This window comes from Gadus macrocephalus, chromosome 23 (genome assembly GCF_031168955.1).
Source record: "Gadus macrocephalus chromosome 23, ASM3116895v1".
NCBI lineage: Eukaryota > Metazoa > Chordata > Actinopteri > Gadiformes > Gadidae > Gadus > Gadus macrocephalus.
The window spans coordinates 8,405,466-8,423,509 of record NC_082404.1 but is presented as its reverse complement, the minus strand read 5'-3'; the positions used below and the strand labels follow the sequence as shown (position 1 = coordinate 8,423,509).

At 46.2% G+C, this 18,044-nt stretch overlaps 2 protein-coding genes and 1 long non-coding RNA gene across 5 annotated transcripts in view; all 3 read left to right on the top strand.

Moving 5' to 3' along the window:
- Positions 1 to 1,372: 1,372 nt before the first annotated feature.
- Positions 1,373 to 2,510, top strand: LOC132452684 (uncharacterized). The gene is made up of 2 exons (XR_009524466.1): positions 1,373 to 1,599; positions 1,803 to 2,510. It is a non-coding gene; the product is annotated as an uncharacterized LOC132452684 (long non-coding RNA).
- An 833-nt stretch (positions 2,511 to 3,343) lies between these two features.
- Positions 3,344 to 8,307, top strand: LOC132452572 (uncharacterized). 3 transcript variants are annotated; one of them, XM_060045249.1, is made up of 9 exons: positions 3,344 to 3,494; positions 3,807 to 3,928; positions 4,016 to 4,429; positions 4,510 to 4,662; positions 6,283 to 6,351; positions 6,431 to 6,584; positions 6,700 to 6,761; positions 7,047 to 7,135; positions 7,504 to 8,307. In XM_060045249.1, exons 1-4 carry the CDS (start codon positions 3,347 to 3,349, stop codon positions 4,516 to 4,518), a joined length of 693 nt encoding a protein of 230 aa, XP_059901232.1. In that variant the 5' UTR covers positions 3,344 to 3,346; the 3' UTR covers positions 4,519 to 4,662; positions 6,283 to 6,351; positions 6,431 to 6,584; positions 6,700 to 6,761; positions 7,047 to 7,135; positions 7,504 to 8,307. The 3 variants fall into 3 exon arrangements, with proteins under 3 accessions (XP_059901232.1, XP_059901233.1, XP_059901231.1); XM_060045250.1 differs by lacking the exon at positions 6,700 to 6,761 and having other exon boundaries at positions 4,019 to 4,429; XM_060045248.1 differs by lacking the exon at positions 6,700 to 6,761.
- Positions 8,308 to 12,196: 3,889 nt separating this feature from the next.
- The window catches only part of smarcd3b (SWI/SNF related, matrix associated, actin dependent regulator of chromatin, subfamily d, member 3b), a 32,373-nt gene continuing 26,525 nt past the window's right edge, over positions 12,197 to 18,044 (top strand). The window contains exon 1 of the mRNA XM_060044726.1: positions 12,197 to 12,452. Within this exon, the coding sequence (XP_059900709.1) occupies positions 12,441 to 12,452 (12 nt within the window). The 5' untranslated portion in view covers positions 12,197 to 12,440. The remainder of the gene's footprint in view (positions 12,453 to 18,044) is intronic.

Genomic DNA, 18,044 nt, shown 5'->3' with positions numbered 1-18,044 from the left:
TCGTTCTGTTTATTCTGCTTCTGTACGAGGAGAGGAGGCAGTCTCTGGACCGATCGACTTTAGGCAGGGAGGGTGCGTGGGCAAGTAGATGTGATGGTTCATGATGTGTGTAGGCTTCAGTTGCACCTCTGCATTACATTACAGTGTGGACATATAAGTGGGTAGTATTGGTACTTGATACAGGATTAAAATGACTGCCTCCAATTCTCTTTTCCTTGTTTATCTTTCCATTAATGGTGTACCAAAAGCATATACATTCATATGATGTCTATAATACAAATGTGCAATTCTTTATTAAGTATTGTGTGAATACTCTCAAATCAGGTTATCCAAATGTGTTTTAAATTTTGAAAAATGTATCTTACATAACACTATCACAGTGGCTGAATGTCTACACTAGGCCAAGCGAAGTGTTCAGTTGAATGATGAGCAGAACGTCTGTCCAGGTACAAGGCTTGGATCGACATGGTAATTGTGTTGATAACTTCTCCGGTGTTTGTATACCACTACTCTTACATAACTAACGAGTAAACCAGTCCGAACGTGACGTCCTATTATGGTTGGTAGCTAATGAAACGGTTGATGGGATGACAAACCAGGTTTGTGACCCAGTGTTCACTAGTGTAATGATTGACTGCGGTCAAGTGAGCCGCCATTCGTTCATCCGCGGTTAAACCAGCCGTCACACAAAATCTTCGTGCGCCTTTACTCTAAACAGCCTTTCGGCGGTATCTCGCAACGTTTTCAAAATAAAACCCTTCACCTACGTGTGTAGATATATAGAACACTAGCTGTCTTATTACGGCGGCGTCTAGAATGTCCGCACTTGCGGACATCTTGCCAGTCAGCTGCTCACCCATAACATTGTGTTGGTAGGTACTGTATGTACTTTATAAAAAGCCATAACTTGCTACATTTTCAACCGTTTTCCCAACGGTTTGGTTTCTTACAAACCTTATTAACGTGGTTATAATATTGTACCTATTTTAGAACATTTCAATTTTTTTTAGAATCTAACAATTATTCATCAGTATCATGTATGCAGTGCCGTAACTACATCTCTGACGTTTATAACAAAACAAACCGTTTGAAAATGGAGCAAGGTGGTTAAGGTTATTTAAAAAGTACATGTACCACTACCAAGTCAACACAGTGTTATGGGTGAACAGCTGACTGGCAAGTTGGCCGCCAGTGCGGACCTTCGACTCCATTGGCCAGCAGAATATGCATGTGTACGTAATCTAATGGTTCCTTGTGGTCAAGTAGTCAGTACAACAGTTAGTATGGTCATATCAGTCAGTGCCTGAATTTATGTGAAATTCGGTCTATAGCCCACTTCAGTCAGTGCCTGAACTTATGAGTCTAACCAATACGCAGGCCTTTGCCGTCTCTCTCTCGAGCTTCTCGCTCACAACCAATCACGTTCTTCTGGAGGTCACTAGTTCTTAATTGATTTCAGCTGCGTCTCCCCCGCCTCTCCTCATAAAGCGCCCCCACCGTGACGGATGTTAATCGTTTATTTTGCGTTGGATTGCGTGGGCTGAACAATCCGGACATCGTGGCCACCGACGTGGACCCCCAGCCACCGGGACCCACGCAGTGAGTAACGCAGGGTACTTCCTTCATGAGCACTGCACACATGTTACACTCTCCCCATCTCCTCCTGTCGTCTGTTCTCGCCCCTCTATTGTACATGTTTTACCGCTGGAGGTTAATGTGGATTTGCTGATGGAAGTGGTAGTTTGTGTTGAGTGGTTTATCTATGGGATCGACTGACTAACTAACGCTGCGGACCGCTACAGCACCGACCACCACACTGGGAAGTGTCCTCTGCTCACTGTGGAAGCAGCATGGAAGAACTGCAGCAACTCTGATGGAAACGAGGACCTCCACGCTGTTGAACACAAACTGTTCTAGGCCTACTACAAACCGAGGCGGTCCCACTCGGTTAAAGATCTCGTGGTCAATGCGGCAGACCGCTGGACCTGGACGTCACCTTCTGCAGATACTTCACTGCCCTCAGGAATCCACGGATAACTTGAAACATATCCGACTCCACATGTCCGAAGGCGAATCCAGGATGGAAACTTGTGGAAGGAAGAAAGGGGTCTGTTTTTGCTCAACCCATAACCCCACTGAGCCCTTCTGTGGAAACCTGTCTGACTGACCCTACTGACGGGGGGCCTGTTGATGTGTGTTTGGTTGGTCTGGTAGAAGGTTTGCTGCTTGTGAACTGCAAGGTGGTCCTGGGTTAGATGCAGTGTCTGACTTGCACACCACTCTCCCAATTCTATTCTTCTCTTTACTACTTTTCTACTTTCAATACACTTGCTGCTGCTGCTGTTGACCGCTGGTGGTGCAATGTGGTTTTTATTCGCGTATGTTCTGTGGACTTTGCATTTGTATTTTAATGAACATGTTTACTGCCTGTTAGACCTCGGATTGGCAAACCTAAACTCCTTCACTGGCAAAATGTAGATGCAAATTAAATGCCAAAATTAACATTTCAATATTCGTTTTGCGTATTTCACCAATAGCTTCGGAACTAGACGGACCTCGTATATAATTTGCTCTTCAAAGATGCGGTCAGGCGCCCCTCCGTTATATAACGTTTTCTGCCCGGTACGAAATAGACCGACCAATAGCAACCCTTGGCTATCTAATGTGAGGTTGGATATCCGCAGCATGTAGAGGTGTTTCAACAACAAAGATGGAAGTTAGTGAACTAAAGACTGTATATGCTCACTAAAAGAACGAACGACTACTACTCAAAGATTTTGAGGAATATGTATTTCTGCATCACCCGTTCCAATGCTATGATTAGTCGAGGCCTAGCATAGCATCGACCCATTTTAGATCGCTCCCATTAGACACGCCCCTTGGAAATTGAACAACGCACTTCAACGCAGAGGATCCAGAAGGATTTCACAACGAGTCCATTGGAAGATATCGAAGAACATGAACATCACCAATGAAGGAGAGTAACGTTTCCACTTGCTATAGGAATTTAGTGAAGCATTAAATGGTTAATAATAATAATGATAAAATGTGGTCACCGTTTATTGACTTTTTGGGTAAGACTTGCTTTACTAATATAACCGCGTTAAAACCGCATTCATTTACTTTTCTTGTGTAGTTTCCCACTATTCATTAAATGTTTTATAGAAGTAAAAAAGTAATAGAACTATACACATTTGTACAACAATTAATCATTAGACAGGATTTGAACATTTTCTATTCGAGCTCATGCTTCATAATATTTCCAAGGATTGCAGAGTACCAAATGATTTATGAACAGTTGTTTTTGTTTGTTGTAAATAGATTTTGTCTTGTTTCAGTAGAGGTGATGGAGGCGGTCGTCTGGAGGTGCTCGTCTGGAGGTCCGTGGCGGTCGTCTGGAGGTGCTCGCCGTGAGGTCCATGGCGGTCGTCTGGAGGCGCTCGCTGCAGGTGGAGGGAAGGCCGGGAGCCGTGCAGCCCAACGGATGCAGAACGGTGAGACACGGAACTGCACAGCTGCAAATTTTTTCTAGGCTTGGTGAATTGTTTAGAATTAAACCTTTGACATGCAGCCACAGCAACTCTGAGGTGTTCTGAAAAATGTCAGATGCATTCTCAGCCACTAGGACATGCTCCAGGATGTAGGCTAGGTGTGTGTGGCTGGCTGTTGGGTTAAATAATACCTCACTCAAGACTGCACAGTAGGGCATCGGTGAGATCTGTGGGAGCTAAAGCAGAGGAGGAGTTGATTATCTGCATCATGTACGGGGAGAAATGTGCAAATGGAACGTGTCATTCGCCTTTCAGAAGGACTGAGGCGGAGGTCCTGGAGGCAGAGGCCAGCCTGGAGGCGGCGGTGGCCTGGAGGTCCTGGAGGCGTCCAACCTGGAAGGGGCGGCATGGAGGGCCAGGTGGCGGCTCCTCATCCAGTAAAGTTAAACTCATCTTCAGTACATCCATGATGAAAGGGGAGAAATGTTCCAGTGTGCAACTGGAACTTGTGTCTCACATTTCAGAAGGGCCTGGAGGCGGCCAACCTGGAAGGCCTGGAGACGGCCGAGGTCCTGGAGGCAATGGCGGGCCTGGAGGTGGAGGCCAACCTGGAGGTCCTGGAGTCGGTGGGCCTGGAGGCGGCGGTTGGGTCCAACCTGGAGGGCCTGGAGGCGGTGGTGGAGACCAACCTGGAGGCGGTGGTTGGGACCAACCTGGAGGGCCTGGAGGCGGTGGTTGGGACCAACCTGGAGGGCCTGGAGGCGGTGGTTGGGACCAACCTGGAGGGCCTGGAGGCGGTGGTTGGGACCAACCTGGAGGTCCCGGCGGTGGCGTCCACCTGGCGGCAGTCAGCCTGGAGGGCCCGGCGGCGGCGGCGTCCTGGAGGGCCCGGCGGCGGCGGCGTCCTGGAGGGCCCGGCGGCGGCGGTTCCTCAACAAGTAAAGCTAAACTCTTCTCCAGTGCATCATGAACGGGGAGGAATGTCCGGGGTGCAAATAGAACGTGTGTCACATTTCAGAAGAAATGAGGCGACGTTGCGGAGGTCCAGGCGGTTGGCCCGGTGGAGGTCCTGGAGGAGACGGTCCCGGCGGTGGAGGACGGCTGGGGGATCCGGCGGTGGAGGTCCGAAGGCGGCTCGTGATTAGACCAAGCAGCTCCTCATCCATGGAAGGTAAGCTCTTTCTCCAGGTCAATCTGATCAACGAGAAAATCAAAGAGCGCAGCCATGAACTGGTGGTATCGCCATTTGGGGACTAAACTCTAATGTTTAACTCAAGTAACTGCAGTGTTTCCCCCAGCACTGTATGGTTAAGGCAGTCTTAACAGTAGGGCCCCGCCTTGACTACCAATGTAGAAAAATTATATATAAAAAAATAATTATGCAATAACAAAGTGCAAAACTCGTAGGGAAAGAAAACATACTTTCCTCAAGTACAAAAAATATAGATAAATAATTTGTCGGTAATACTGTATACTGTTCAAAACAATAGTCGTGCCATAAAGCATTTTGAATGCAATTGAAAAGGCGGTTGTATGTATGATTGCGAACTGAAACCCTCACCGAAGACCCCCCCCCCCCACCTTGACTAAGACATTGTCTGGGGGAAACACTGAACCGGGTTGTATCCAGTGTTGGGATAGTTCACTTTCTACGTGAACTAGTTCAAAGTTCAGTTCACAAATTTTAAAATGAACTAGTTCAGTTCAACGTTCATAATTCAAAGATTTGAACTAAGTTCACAGTTCCAAAAATCTTTTTTTCAATATGTTGCTGTGTGAGCTATTTTTTTCCGGTATTTTGAACATTGAGCCCACTTCGTGATTTGTCTAGGATGAATTAGAGTGGTTGAATCAAGCATCGTAGCGAAATAGTTTCTATCGTGTTTTATTGTACATTTAGCGCATTTTGTAAATCCCATTGATTTCTGTTGGAAGACTCATTGCTCGTTGGCCGGAAGCGGAAAGGGAACTAGTTTGGTTGTAGTTCAAATTTGGTTGTAGTCTTTTCGCTCGGTTCTAGGCTAGCCCTACTGTTGAGTCGGAGAACCGAGCGAAAAGACTACAACCAAACGTAAACAGCCCCATTTCCGTTTCCGGCCAACAAGCAATGATTCTAGGAGGTATTCTAGTCCGCTGAGCTATGAGCCAGAGAGCTAACGTTATGGATTGTACATATTTATAATTCGAAATTCGTCTCAGCCTTTATACCACAGACACTCTAGGGTCTATAGCATATAACCGTGTTGTCTGATTACAGTTTGATTCATTTTTCACAATTTAACAGATCCGCGCCATTCGTTTCAATGGGAATCGGGACGGTCTATACTTTCAACATAAAGTGTATTTATGTTTTAATTATCCTTTACACCACAGACACTATAGGGTCTATAGCATATAACCGCATTTTCTGATTGCAGTTTAATGTAACAGTAAGCTGACAACACCGCAACTGCAAATTAACCACACGGAGATAACCATGGCAACCGGTCAAACAAATGTCTTCATTCTGCGCGCGCATCCGCCGTTTTGATAAACAAATAACCCCCCAATTGAACGAAGTTCAACCGAGTGCGCGTGCCGTTCACAGACACCAGAATGAACGAGTTCACAGTAACGTTCATCAGGCAGTAATACAGTACGTTCAGTTCACGTTCGCCCAAAATATGAACGAGTTCATGAACTATCGTTCAATGAACGCGTTCAGGCACAACACTGGTTGTATCACTTAGTAGTGAGTACACTAGGGTAGCTGGGTCATCTCCAAATGGTAACTGAGTGTTTGCTCCAGCAGGATTGAAGGAGTCACTGGGGATGAAGATCACTGCTCAGGGGCTGACGACCACTCATCTTTCCGGAGAAGGTACATAAATCTACAGCTGATGTGATTAAAGTTCTGCAGTTCAGATCCGCTGATAAATGGTCCCATACCGTATCCACAGCGTCCTCATGGTGTAGGCGGTCAAACGTCCACCTCTTTGAAGAGACCAAGCAGCTTGATGACTGACTGGTTCTTTATAATCAAGACCTCGTCCCGGAGCAGAGGACGGACCTAAGGCCCGCAGCGCAGCCGACTAGAGACTCCATGTGGAACCGGTAAGATACTGGATTGACCATCTTGAAGACATTTTCATTTATTCAACAAGGTTAGTTTTGTTTGGCGGGTATGTTGCTTTGATACTAGGGGCTTCTTCTGTAACAAACTTTCTAGAGAATAAGATCTGACTTCAGCCAATCAGCGGGATGTCCTTGAACAAGAGCCAATGGCTGAAGGTGCTCAAACGCATTCTTTTGACTCGCTCCTCTACTATTGCTGTAATCAAGCTGGATGGCTATTTTTCTCCTTCTACTGACAAAATCAAGTCTGCCACCTGGTGGCTGATGAGGGCGTAGCAACTCGGGGTACATTGGAAACATGATAAGAAGAGCCTGTTTTTGATGGTTGGATCGTACACCTAAAATCAAAATATCGCCGAACCCCATGTTGGACAATGCTTGTTTTCATCCTTTCTATGTTTAGCTTTATCCTTACCTTTTCTTGTGACCCATTCCCCTTAGGTTCAATTAAGTTGACCTCTCCTTCAGGCGACTTAAAGGGAGACCAGATGTGCGGCAGCTGGGTGTCATGGTGCAGAGACCCAACGCTGGTAAATATTTACTTCCTCCTTGAACAGACCTAACGCGTCAAACGGCAATTATATAATCCCTCCTGATCTTTATAAAGGTCTGAAGACAAGTCTTTTCTGTGAACATCTCCACTGACTAGTGTGCTCTTAATTAAATTAAAGTTAATTAAATGCAGTAACTCCAATGCACCTGGAGGCTCGTATTGAATCTTTTTGAAACCTGGTTCTCCAGCACTAGGACTGTTGCGGTAAATAAATGCTTGTTTTTTCGCTAATTTAAGTCTATGAAATCAAATGCTGATTGAGACCAGGTGGGGCTGTTCCTGCATTTATAGACATTTGATTGCCCTTGACACTGATTCTACTTTTTGCATCAATTTACTTCACAGTACTGAACTACACCAGTGTGTCCTACTCCCCATAAACCCTGAGGATCCCTGGATGGCTACACCAGCACATTAATCCACACCCAACATCAACACACAGTGCACACTCTATAGAGCTCGTAAGTCCGCCCCTTGCGGCGGGACCTCGTGAGATCGTAAGATATGACTGGGTTTCAATGGAGAGAAAGTAATTATTTTCTCCATTTTATGTTGCACCACATTTTGGGGGAAGAATGTTTGAATCAATCTTTGTCATTCATTTCTGTACTCCATATCTGTAATCCCAGCTGTTGTATTTTAACACGGTAGCTGGGAACCCTCTTTATAGGGAGCGACTAGAGGGACGAGGCTGGAAGCAAACCTGAGCCTGGATCTTAACCTTCTTGCTAAACCTAATGCCGCAATTTAACCGCAAATAAAGTGAGGCCTAAAGTAACTTGACTCTCTTACCTCAACTTGCTTGCCTAAACTCGCTTGTCTAAACTCGCTTGCATAAAACCTAAACTCGCTTGCATAAAACCTGAACTTGCTTGGCTAAACTCGCGTCGCTTGCCTAATACCTGAACTTCCTTGCCTAAACTCGCTTGCCTAATACCTGAACTCGCTTGCCTAAACTCACTTGCCTAAACTCGCTTGCCTAAACTCGCTTGCCTAATACCTGAACTCGCTTGCATAAAACCTAAACTCGCTTGCATAAAACCTAAACTCGCTTAGCTTGACTCGCTTGCCTGTACTCGCTTGGCTAAACTCGCTTGCATAAAACCTAAACTCGCTTGCATAAAACCTAAACTCGCTTAGCTTGACTCGCTTGCCAAATGTTCAGTGTCCTTACATGTAATGTCTATGGTCTGACGATAATCTGACCTCTTCATGAAGCAGAATGTGTGTGAATGTTGTCCCGTGAGCTCCAGGCTCTCTGTGGGCCTGTCAACGTCTCTTTAGCAAAAGGTTGGAGAGTGAAATTCATTTTTGTGCCATTTTCATGTGTTCCTGAGTATTTCAGACCTGTGGTGTTTCACATGAGACCTTAATGGGAACTTTTCTTTTTCTGCCTGCATACGTAATGCCTACATTAGTAGGGTGATCACTGTTGATCCCAATATTGATCATTAACCACATCATTCTTTGGGATTACAAATCATGTAATTTATGAGCATATTTGCAAATGCCTCCAAATATCAGATTGTGTAAAAACGAATGAAATGTAACCTGCTTGATTTAAAGAAAATAAAACATCCAAATATTATAAACCTGTTTTGTGTTGCTCTCTTACCATGTGGAAATGAGCAGATAGATATGTTTAGCTCTGATTTGCTGCCTCCTTTTGGTGTGGTGCTGGGATTTGTTTCATATACTATTATCATTTCCAGGATAAGTTAATAACCTAGTATAGCCTACCTGGAAAAGTAGGGCTATGATGGCCAGGGCAGGCTGTTTCGGTGTAAGTGAAATCCGCGAGCTGCTGATCATGTGAGAGAAGGTTATGTAGTCACATTAAAAAATACCTTGAAAGATGGTAGGCCTACGATCTACGAGAGACGCAGAGGAACTTTCCTTATGAGGCTTTTGTCGGGATAAAAAACAAGTGCTCAGCAAAATGAACAATAAGTTGAAGTTTTTGCACTTGTAAATAGTTAATTTCGTTTGTAGCCTTTACTCAGACGTGAGCTCATTCTTGCATGCGGGTGTCCGGCTTGGCAGTGTAAAAAGGCCTATACATCATCCTGCCCAACAATATGGGCAGGATCTAGACCAAGCTCTCCTAATCGGGTCAGCAAAAGCCGGGTTTCAATGCCCAGAATCTGAGTTTGAATGCTACTGAATTAATGGAATGTTGCATTTTTTGTTTTACATCATAGATTCTAAATTGCGCGCCAATCAATGAAACCTTATGCGGATTCTGATAGTCGGCTCTTTGCTGCACATTAAGATAAATGTAGTTGTCACACAAGCTATTTTTGTAATTATTTCAGGGGGGAAAATGCCTTGAAAAAATGTAGTGCGTTCAGGATAAGGACTAATGTAGCATATGTCAGCCTAGGCCTAATCAATTGTGTTTTAATGTCTTCAGCATTCATATTATTGCAGTCTAATCTTTTCGTAGGCTATTCTGTTGATGGCCTTGATGGGGAGATATTTTAACGCTTTTTAACCCCATTTTCCTGCATCATTCCTGCGTCGCCCCCTCCTACGGAGCCCATTTCAGCACCGTGTCAGTAGACGGTTACAATCCTACGATCGTCGTGAGTGCAGTGGACGCGCGTTCGAAGCGCTCCAAAGAAATTTACGATGGCTTGCAAGATCCATCGTGAGAATGATCGGACGAGCATCGTTATCGGGAAACAGAGCCCTGATGCCCATGATCCTCTGTTGGTGCTTACATTGATAGATAGATTTTGGCTTATTATGAATATTCATGACATGCAAACATCTCGCCTCTGCTAGGCTAACAGCACTGTCCGTAACACACGCACGCACAAACACAGGACAGGAACACACACACACGGCCACGGTGGAGAGGTCATCTCTCTTATGACGTCACAATGAGCTTCATGACGTTGGAATTTTTTTCTAAGAATCTTTAACGTTTGCATGTCTACTGTTGCACACATATTGAAAAACGCTTCTGAACAAAAGACATCGCTCAACGATTTCCGTCTGATTATTAATAAGCTTATTCTGTCTGTGTTGTTTCTGCAAGGAACGAACGGCAAACAAAGGTATGTTACGGTCACTTAACGAAAAAAATTAAATGATTTACTAGGGAACGGGCTGTTAAATAGGATTCATTTGTTGAGTTTATAGGCTCTGTCGTATGTGTGCGATCGTTTATCTGACGCATCGTTTCATAACGCGGCCCTCAAGTCGGACAAGTCGTTTTATTTTTCCCATCACATTTAATCGGTCACCATAATGCAAAATTGCATTATGTCAGCACTTTGAAGTGGGCTATAGACGAATTTCACATAAGTTCAGGCACTGACTGATATGACCATACTAACTGTTGTACCGACTACTTGTACACAAGGAACCATTAGATTTCACTGTATAGATTTAGAGAAAATGTCATTTGAAAAACGTACACATGCATATTCTCGCCTTTGCAAAATTGCATTATGTCAGCAAGTGGGCTATAGACCGAATTTCACATAAGTTCAGGCACTGACTGATATGACCATATTAACCCGTGTGCTGCCTACTTGTACACAAGGAACCATGTTATTTTACTGTATAGATTTTGAGAAAATGTCATTTGAAAAACGTACACATGCATATTCTCGCCTTTGCAAAATTGCATTATGTCAGCAAGTGGGCTATAGACCGAATTTCACATAAGTTCAGGCACTGACTGATATGACCATATTAACCCGTGTGCTGCCTACTTGTACACAAGGAACCATGTTATTTTACTGTATAGATTTTGAGAAAATGTCATTTGAAAAACGTATACATGCATATTCTCGCCTTTGCAAAATTGCATTATGTCAGCACTTTGAAGTGGGCTATAGACCGAATTTCACATAAGTTCAGGCACTAACTGATATGACATACTAACTGTTATACCGACTACTTGTACACAAGGAACCATTATATTTTACTGTATAGATTTTGAGAAAAGGTCATTTGAAAAACGTACACATGCATATTCTGCTGGCCAATGGAGTCGAAGGTCCGCACTGGCGGCCAACCTGCCACAGTCAGCTGCTCACCCATAACACTGTGTTGACTTGGTAGTGGTACATGTACTTTTTAAATAACCTTAACCACCTTGCTACATTTTCAAACGGTTTGTTTTGTTATAAACGTCAGAGATGTAGTTACGGCACTGCATACTTGATACTGATGAATAATTATGTTAGATTCTAAAAAAAATTGAATGTTCTAAAATTGGTACAATATTTATAACCACGTTAATAAGGTTTGTAAGAAACCCAACCGTTGGTAAAACGGTTGAAAATGTAGCAAGTTATGGTTATTTATAAAGTACATGTACCACTACCAACACAATGTTATGGGTGAGCAGCTGACTGGCAAGATGTCCGCAAGTGCGGACATTCTAGACGCCGCCAGCTAGTGTTCTATATATCTACACACGTAGGTGAAGGGTTTTATTTTGAAAACGTTGCGAGATACCACCCAAAGGCTGTTTAGAGTAAAGGCGCACGAAGATTTTGTGTGACGGCTGGCTTAACCGCGGATGAACGAATGGCGGCTCACTTGACCGCAGTATAATGACGGTGTCAAAAGTTGATTAACGTCGAGAGGTTAGAGTTAAGGGTTTGTTTGCACTCTGACTGTCTGGACGAAGTATCACCTGGGGACGCACATACAGCATGCACAATTTAAATTACTCAATACATATTTTCCTACAGTAGGCCTCTATACCTGTCACCGCATTGTAGAAGCCTTAATGTATGGAAATGCATACTTCAGATAGAATGTATTTAGAGGGAAACCCGGAGTTTTCTGCGATTATAATTTGTAAGAATTGTATCCGATCAGTGATGAAATAAGAACATAACATTTGTGGAGGATATCTGTGAAATCACCACGAAGTACCATCCGTCCTGTTGAAAGTGTTTTGCACAGTTTTGTCCAACTCCGGGAGGTACTTTGACGACGCTCCCTGCTGCTGGTAACGTTTCATTCTACCGCGTCTCCAGCAGAGACCGCGCATGCGCACCTCGCACCCAGCCAGGCTTCACCATCTCTCTCTCTCCATCCTCGGCCCCGCAGCGAGCAGCAGTAGCAGTAGCAGTAGCAGTCAGTGATAATAAGTCTCAGCGCAGTAATGGAGAAGTAGTGACGGAGACGCCAGAGAGTGAAAGCCGTGGGGAAGTTGAAGAAGTGAGGTAGCGCTCTGCACTGGGCCGGACATCTCTCCTCGGAACACCGCTGTCTGCAGCCGCCGTTGTTGTGTCGCCCAGAACCCTCTAGTGATGGAGAGAAAGGTATGCGCGATTGTGTTGTTTTGCTACGTTGCGTTTGCGCCGGGTTATGAATATCGGTGCGCAGGTTTTGGGTCGCCACTGCTCTCCACATCCACCATTAAAACTCATATTTTCCAAGCCGGCCCACACCGGGCTCTTCCGGCGCGGTGCCAGCCGGGTTAGTACGCACCCGAGCTTTTTCCGTCTGGCTTCAATTTATTGTGCATGTAAAGATGCTTGGGCGTACTGTCGCTTTGTGTTGCATTTAAAGCGACCTGCACGTTATACACTGGCACTGTATACAGTCTGTAGACGTTGTGCGTTAAAGTATTAGGAATATGGCGTGGTGCGCGGGCGCTATTGACCGGGCTACGTTAGCTTCACCCTGTCTGCACCACCCCACCTCCACCCTTCCCCTTCCGCTCTACCTCCACCCTTTCCCTACCAGACGCAGACATGAGCGGCTTGTTAACCTTGGCTGGTGGGGGGACCCGACATTGAGAGGGGGTGCCCCCCCTGTCTCCATCTCCCAACACTTGACCCAGGTTCCCTTCCTCCCCTGCCGTCTTCCCTCCCTTCCTTCCTTCCATCCGTACTCCCTTCCTCCCTATGTGCGGCCAGTTTATCCCTGCTGATAAACTCAACGGAGTTAATCAGCAGGGAGATTGTAAAGAAGTTTCCTTGCTGTAATGGTGCTGATGTGAAGTGGAGCTATCTGGAATGTAATTGATAGCCCATTTTAATCCTGCTATTTCACAGTTAAACGTTCTCTGTTATTCTTCTGGTACTATTTCTTATAGTAGATGCTTAAACTTTCTTATTATTCATCAAATGTGTAAACCCACATTCAGGGTGCCCTGCAGAATATAGATATCGGAAAGAAAACATTATCTTTTAGTTATATTTGACTTATTGAAAACTGCAACACAGCAATCTATTTGTATAGCATTAATTACATAGTCATTATGATATTGGTGTAGAATTGTTTGAGCTTTATAAATGTATGGCGTAGGCCTCTATGTTTGTGATTTTCTTCCTCACATTCTATTCAATCCAGTAATGCAAACAGTGAATACTTGTAATTCTTCAATAATAGCATAATAGCTGCAGAGCGATGTGAGCGAGAATAATGGTTGGGTTAGGGGAATAGTCTGTCCACTTTCATTTGCCTGTGGTTTCAATTCCCTTCCGTTTCTATATTAGTTGTAGATAATACGTCTCAGTATGAGGTCTAGTACATTTTTCGTTGATCATATTCCACACAGGAAAGCCCATATTAGATCATTTTCCTGCCGCTGCTGCTGGTCATTACTTGCGTTCCCCTGTTCAACACAAAGCCCGTCGCACACAAGAGATTATTGGGGGTCTGAACTTGATGCCGATCACATGACGTAACTCCTCGGCTGTTGACGGCCTCTTCGGCGGATCGCAAGTGTTTGCATCTCCTGGTTCCCCGGGCGCAGGGAGAGCTTGTTGCCAGTGTGCTGAATGTTGCGTTGTGACGCGACTTCTCCTTTTACATCTCGACGGGGCCCCGGCTCTCTCCCCGCGCTCAGGTCTGCCTCCTGGCAGTCAGACGATCCCCCCGCTTGGGTCACACGAAACCGCCACCTCCCGGGTAGACCACCAGGGTCCCGGTCGGTGCTGGTGTTTTTCCAGGGCTGCTCATTGATCAGGGAAGATGCCAGAGTGAGAGATAGAGAGAGACGGACAGAGAGAGAGAGAAATAGAGGGAGCGCGATGCGTGTTGCATATATCTCTCTACCCTCCAAAGTAAATCGCTCTTCCGATCTAAAAGTTCTCTGCGCCTCGTCGCTTGAGTTATGTGTTGGTATGAACGCACAATGGACCACTTCCTTTTTTGGCAGAAGAGGAATGTGTGCGCTGGATGAATCGCTGACTGTCTGCTTGTTCTCCATGCAACAAGAGATGTCTCAGTACAACCCAGACCCATTAGAACTACTGATGTCGCCACGCAGGGCAGGACACAGTGCAACACTACTTCAAGTAATACACCGCTAAATGTTGAGCACCCTCGCGGTTGGTTGAATGTGTATTCATACAGGTGAATCTCATTGCCTGAAGTGTACAAACATGGCCGGTCTATAAACGATAATGTAGAGTTTTCCTAGATGGACTGTTGTTGAACTGAAGACAGTATCATTCAGGCCGTTTAGACGTTTACCCCTTTAGAGTTTACAATTTTATCCCATTTCAGACCCAGTTCGCCAACTCAATTGCATATGACTTTCGCACAGCCGAAGCCAAAATTACAGAGCTGGGTTTTTAATAACTATCCACCCCTATGAGCCGACCCAAAGCACGGCCGGTACTTTAAATATAGTGCCTCTCTCCGTTTCCCGCCTTTTAATTGGACAGATGTCTGATGGCTTGGTGGGCCGCGCGGGGCATAAAGAGGCTTGGGTTCAGCGGCCCGGCTGACCCATTTAGATGCAAAACATTCGATCACGGGCCGGGTCCCCGCCATGACTGAGCAGGACGACCTGCAGCGGCGCATGCAGCCGTGCAGCAGTGCTGCATTATGCTGCAGAATGCAATTTTGTCCTTGTCTCTCCGGGGCCGCAGACCAACCAAATCTCCACGCTGTATTATTTATGATGCGGCGGGCGCTCGAGCTCCACTGTACTCTATGTTCCAGGAGAGCGAGGGTTTCTTTGGGTTAATGAGGCAACTGATCCAGATCTAGTTGGGACCGGTGGAAACCGGATTTAGATCGGGTTTGGACCGGTAAAGACCTGCATCTACGCTGCTGACCGAGGCTGATGGTAACACGGCCCATTTCATTAACCTGATCAGAAAGAAAATACTCAGAGGTCCCTGCTTGATGACCAGGAGGGGGAGAATGGGTTGTTTGTTTCTCTCTCTCTCTGTCTGTGTCTCTGTCTCGCTCACTTTCTCTCGCCCTCTTTCTCGCTTTCTCTCTCTCTCTCTCTCTCTCTCTCTCTCTCGCCCTCTCTCTCTGTCTCTCTCTCTCTCTCTCTCTCTCTCTCTCTCTCTCTCTCTCTCTCTCTCTCTCTCTCTCTCTCTCTCTCTCTCTCTCTCTCTCTCTCTCTCTCTCTTCCTCTCCAGTCTGCTTAAAAAGCGATAAAGTCAATTCAGAAGTGAGCTGGAGAGGAAGAAGAGAGAGAGAGAGAGAGAGAGAGGGAGAGAGATCAGGGTTTCTAGCCAGAGGAATATTCCACATATTCAACCACTGCTGTTTTTCCGCTAGATGGAATGTAACACACACCGACTGAGAATTACTTTACCACTGTGATCCGAGTTTCAGATCTCAGTCCAGACCCTGAAACCACTAACCTTAACCCCTGACCTTCTAGGCTAGGGGCCCGTAGCTAACGCTTAGCCTAGCGATGTGGGCTAGCTGTAGCCGCGTGGTCGTTGGAGTGTTAAATGTAGCTCGCCGAGGCCTCGTGCTCCAGTTTCAAACACCCTCACTGCAGTCAGGCTTCCCCTCCTCCCATTGGCTGGGAAGTGAGGCAGAATATGCCGTTGTCATGGCTACAGCAAACAGGAAATGCCCATGTATCAGGTAAAGCCTGGGGGGTTTGTTCCAACGCTACACTTTTTCTCTTCTCAGGAGGGGAAAGGGAACAAATCTTACTAATAGCAGCCGACCCTCACCCCAGCAAACACTAAACCAAGCCAACGCTAACCATGCCCAACGTCCACCCGAGCTAGCCAGGCTTAAAGACATTTCATCCACAAACCAACCTCCAGATCCAAGGCCAGAAAAACAAGCCCTTTTGTGTAGCCGCGACGACCGGGACGCTTAGCATAACAAACGCTCACCGCCGCGGTCCGAATTCTCACCGCGGGATCAGAGCGCTCCGAAGAATTCTAATTCTAGTTGCCATTCTGTCGTTGCTCACGGCAACCACGGCCTCTGTGCAGGTGCAGGTCCACCTCCATTACAGCCCCCTCGCCCCCCCGGGTTAATCCCCGGGGATAAAGTGCAGGTCTGGGGTCTTTGTACAGTGTCTTTGATGAGGCAGCAGCCATTGAGCGGCAGGCCCGCGTTGGGCCTTTAAGAAGCTTTGTTTGGAGTTCCTGAAACGCGGGGGAAAGGGAAAAAGGCGAGGGGCCCTGTAGAGGGAGGAAATCAGACGATTCCACCGCCTCTCACCGGGCCCTGCCCCCCCCCATCCCCCCCAGCCCTCCGTCTGGGAGCTGAAGGGAGGGTATTATGGTCTGTCGACCTGGCTACACCTCAACTAGAGACATGCTACTCTGGTTTTGAACGACTGCTGTAGGGGAATAGGCCGGCTTCTGGTGGCAGTCTCTCTCTCTCTCCCTCTCTCTCTCTCTCTCTCTCTCTCTCTCTCTCTCTCTCTCTCCTCCCTCTCTCTGGTCATCCCCTCTCTTTATCCTCTCTGTTTCCTCCTACTCTGTCCCTCTCTATTTCGTTCTCCATTCTCCCCAATCTCACTTATTCTTTCCTCTATTGTTCCTTATCTCTCAGCCTCACTGTTTCCTCTCGATCGTCTCTTGTCCTTCACTATTAACTCTTCCTCTCTCTCTCCCTCTCTTTGTATCTGTGTACTTCTCTCTCTCTCCTCTCTCTCTCTACTCTCCCTCTCTCTCTCTCTCTCTCTCTCTCTCTCTCTCTCTCTCTCTCTCTCTCTCTCTCTCTCTCTCTCTCTCTCTCTCTCTCTCACTCCCTCTTTCTCATTAATGTCTTGAGGGAAGGAGTTAACTTCTGTGAACCCTCCATTTTATGGACGTTTCATTCAGCAACTCGCCATCGACCCGCGTTGTCTGGGTTTCGGTGAAATGCTACGCAGGGCCGTGCCAAGCAATTATACAGTGTCCTAATCCATTTATCTCTCGCTCTCCCTCCCTCTCTCTCACTGCATAAATATCACCACAGTCACATGACCCACAGAACTAACTGGTTGATGTTGGTTCGGCTTGTGTTCTGTATTAACATAACACACTCACACACACCAGTAAAACTGTACTGTCCTAGATTAGGTTTTTTTGTCCCTTTTGTCCTAAGTCCATGTTCGTAACTGACAAACCCTTAGTAAATCGGTTGTGTTATCTGTGCCACCATGATCAACGATGGCCAACGTTGTCGCGCCCGATGCTACCCGTATCCCTCTGGTGGCCGGACAGGGAACTGGGCGAGAGGCCCCTCGATAAGTCAACGTCCACATGGAAACTTTGCTCTAGCGACGTTTGGCGCTTAACCCCAGAAAGAAAATTTAACGGTGGTTAATGATAACCTCATACCGAATGACTGTGATTAATTTAAGATGGCAACCTCTCTTGTGGTCGTCTATATTTTAATTGAAAATCTTGTCCTGCCGGGTCAATGAGTTGATGACTACTGGTAGCTAGCTAGGAGTTCCCCCTGTCGGCCATTAACAGCACTGCTGCCCACATCCCCCTCCGTTACCGTTAACTGAGACTGGCTGGCTCCGGTGATGGGGATGGTGGGGATCCGCTAGGGGGGACCCCGACACTCGATTGCCAGTGCCATCGACCGACTCAGTGGGACCGAGTGCCGCGTCGTGTCTTTGTTATAATTTAGGGTGGGTCAGGAGTTCATTTATCTACTTTGGATTAAAAGGGAAATTGCCTATTATTTAG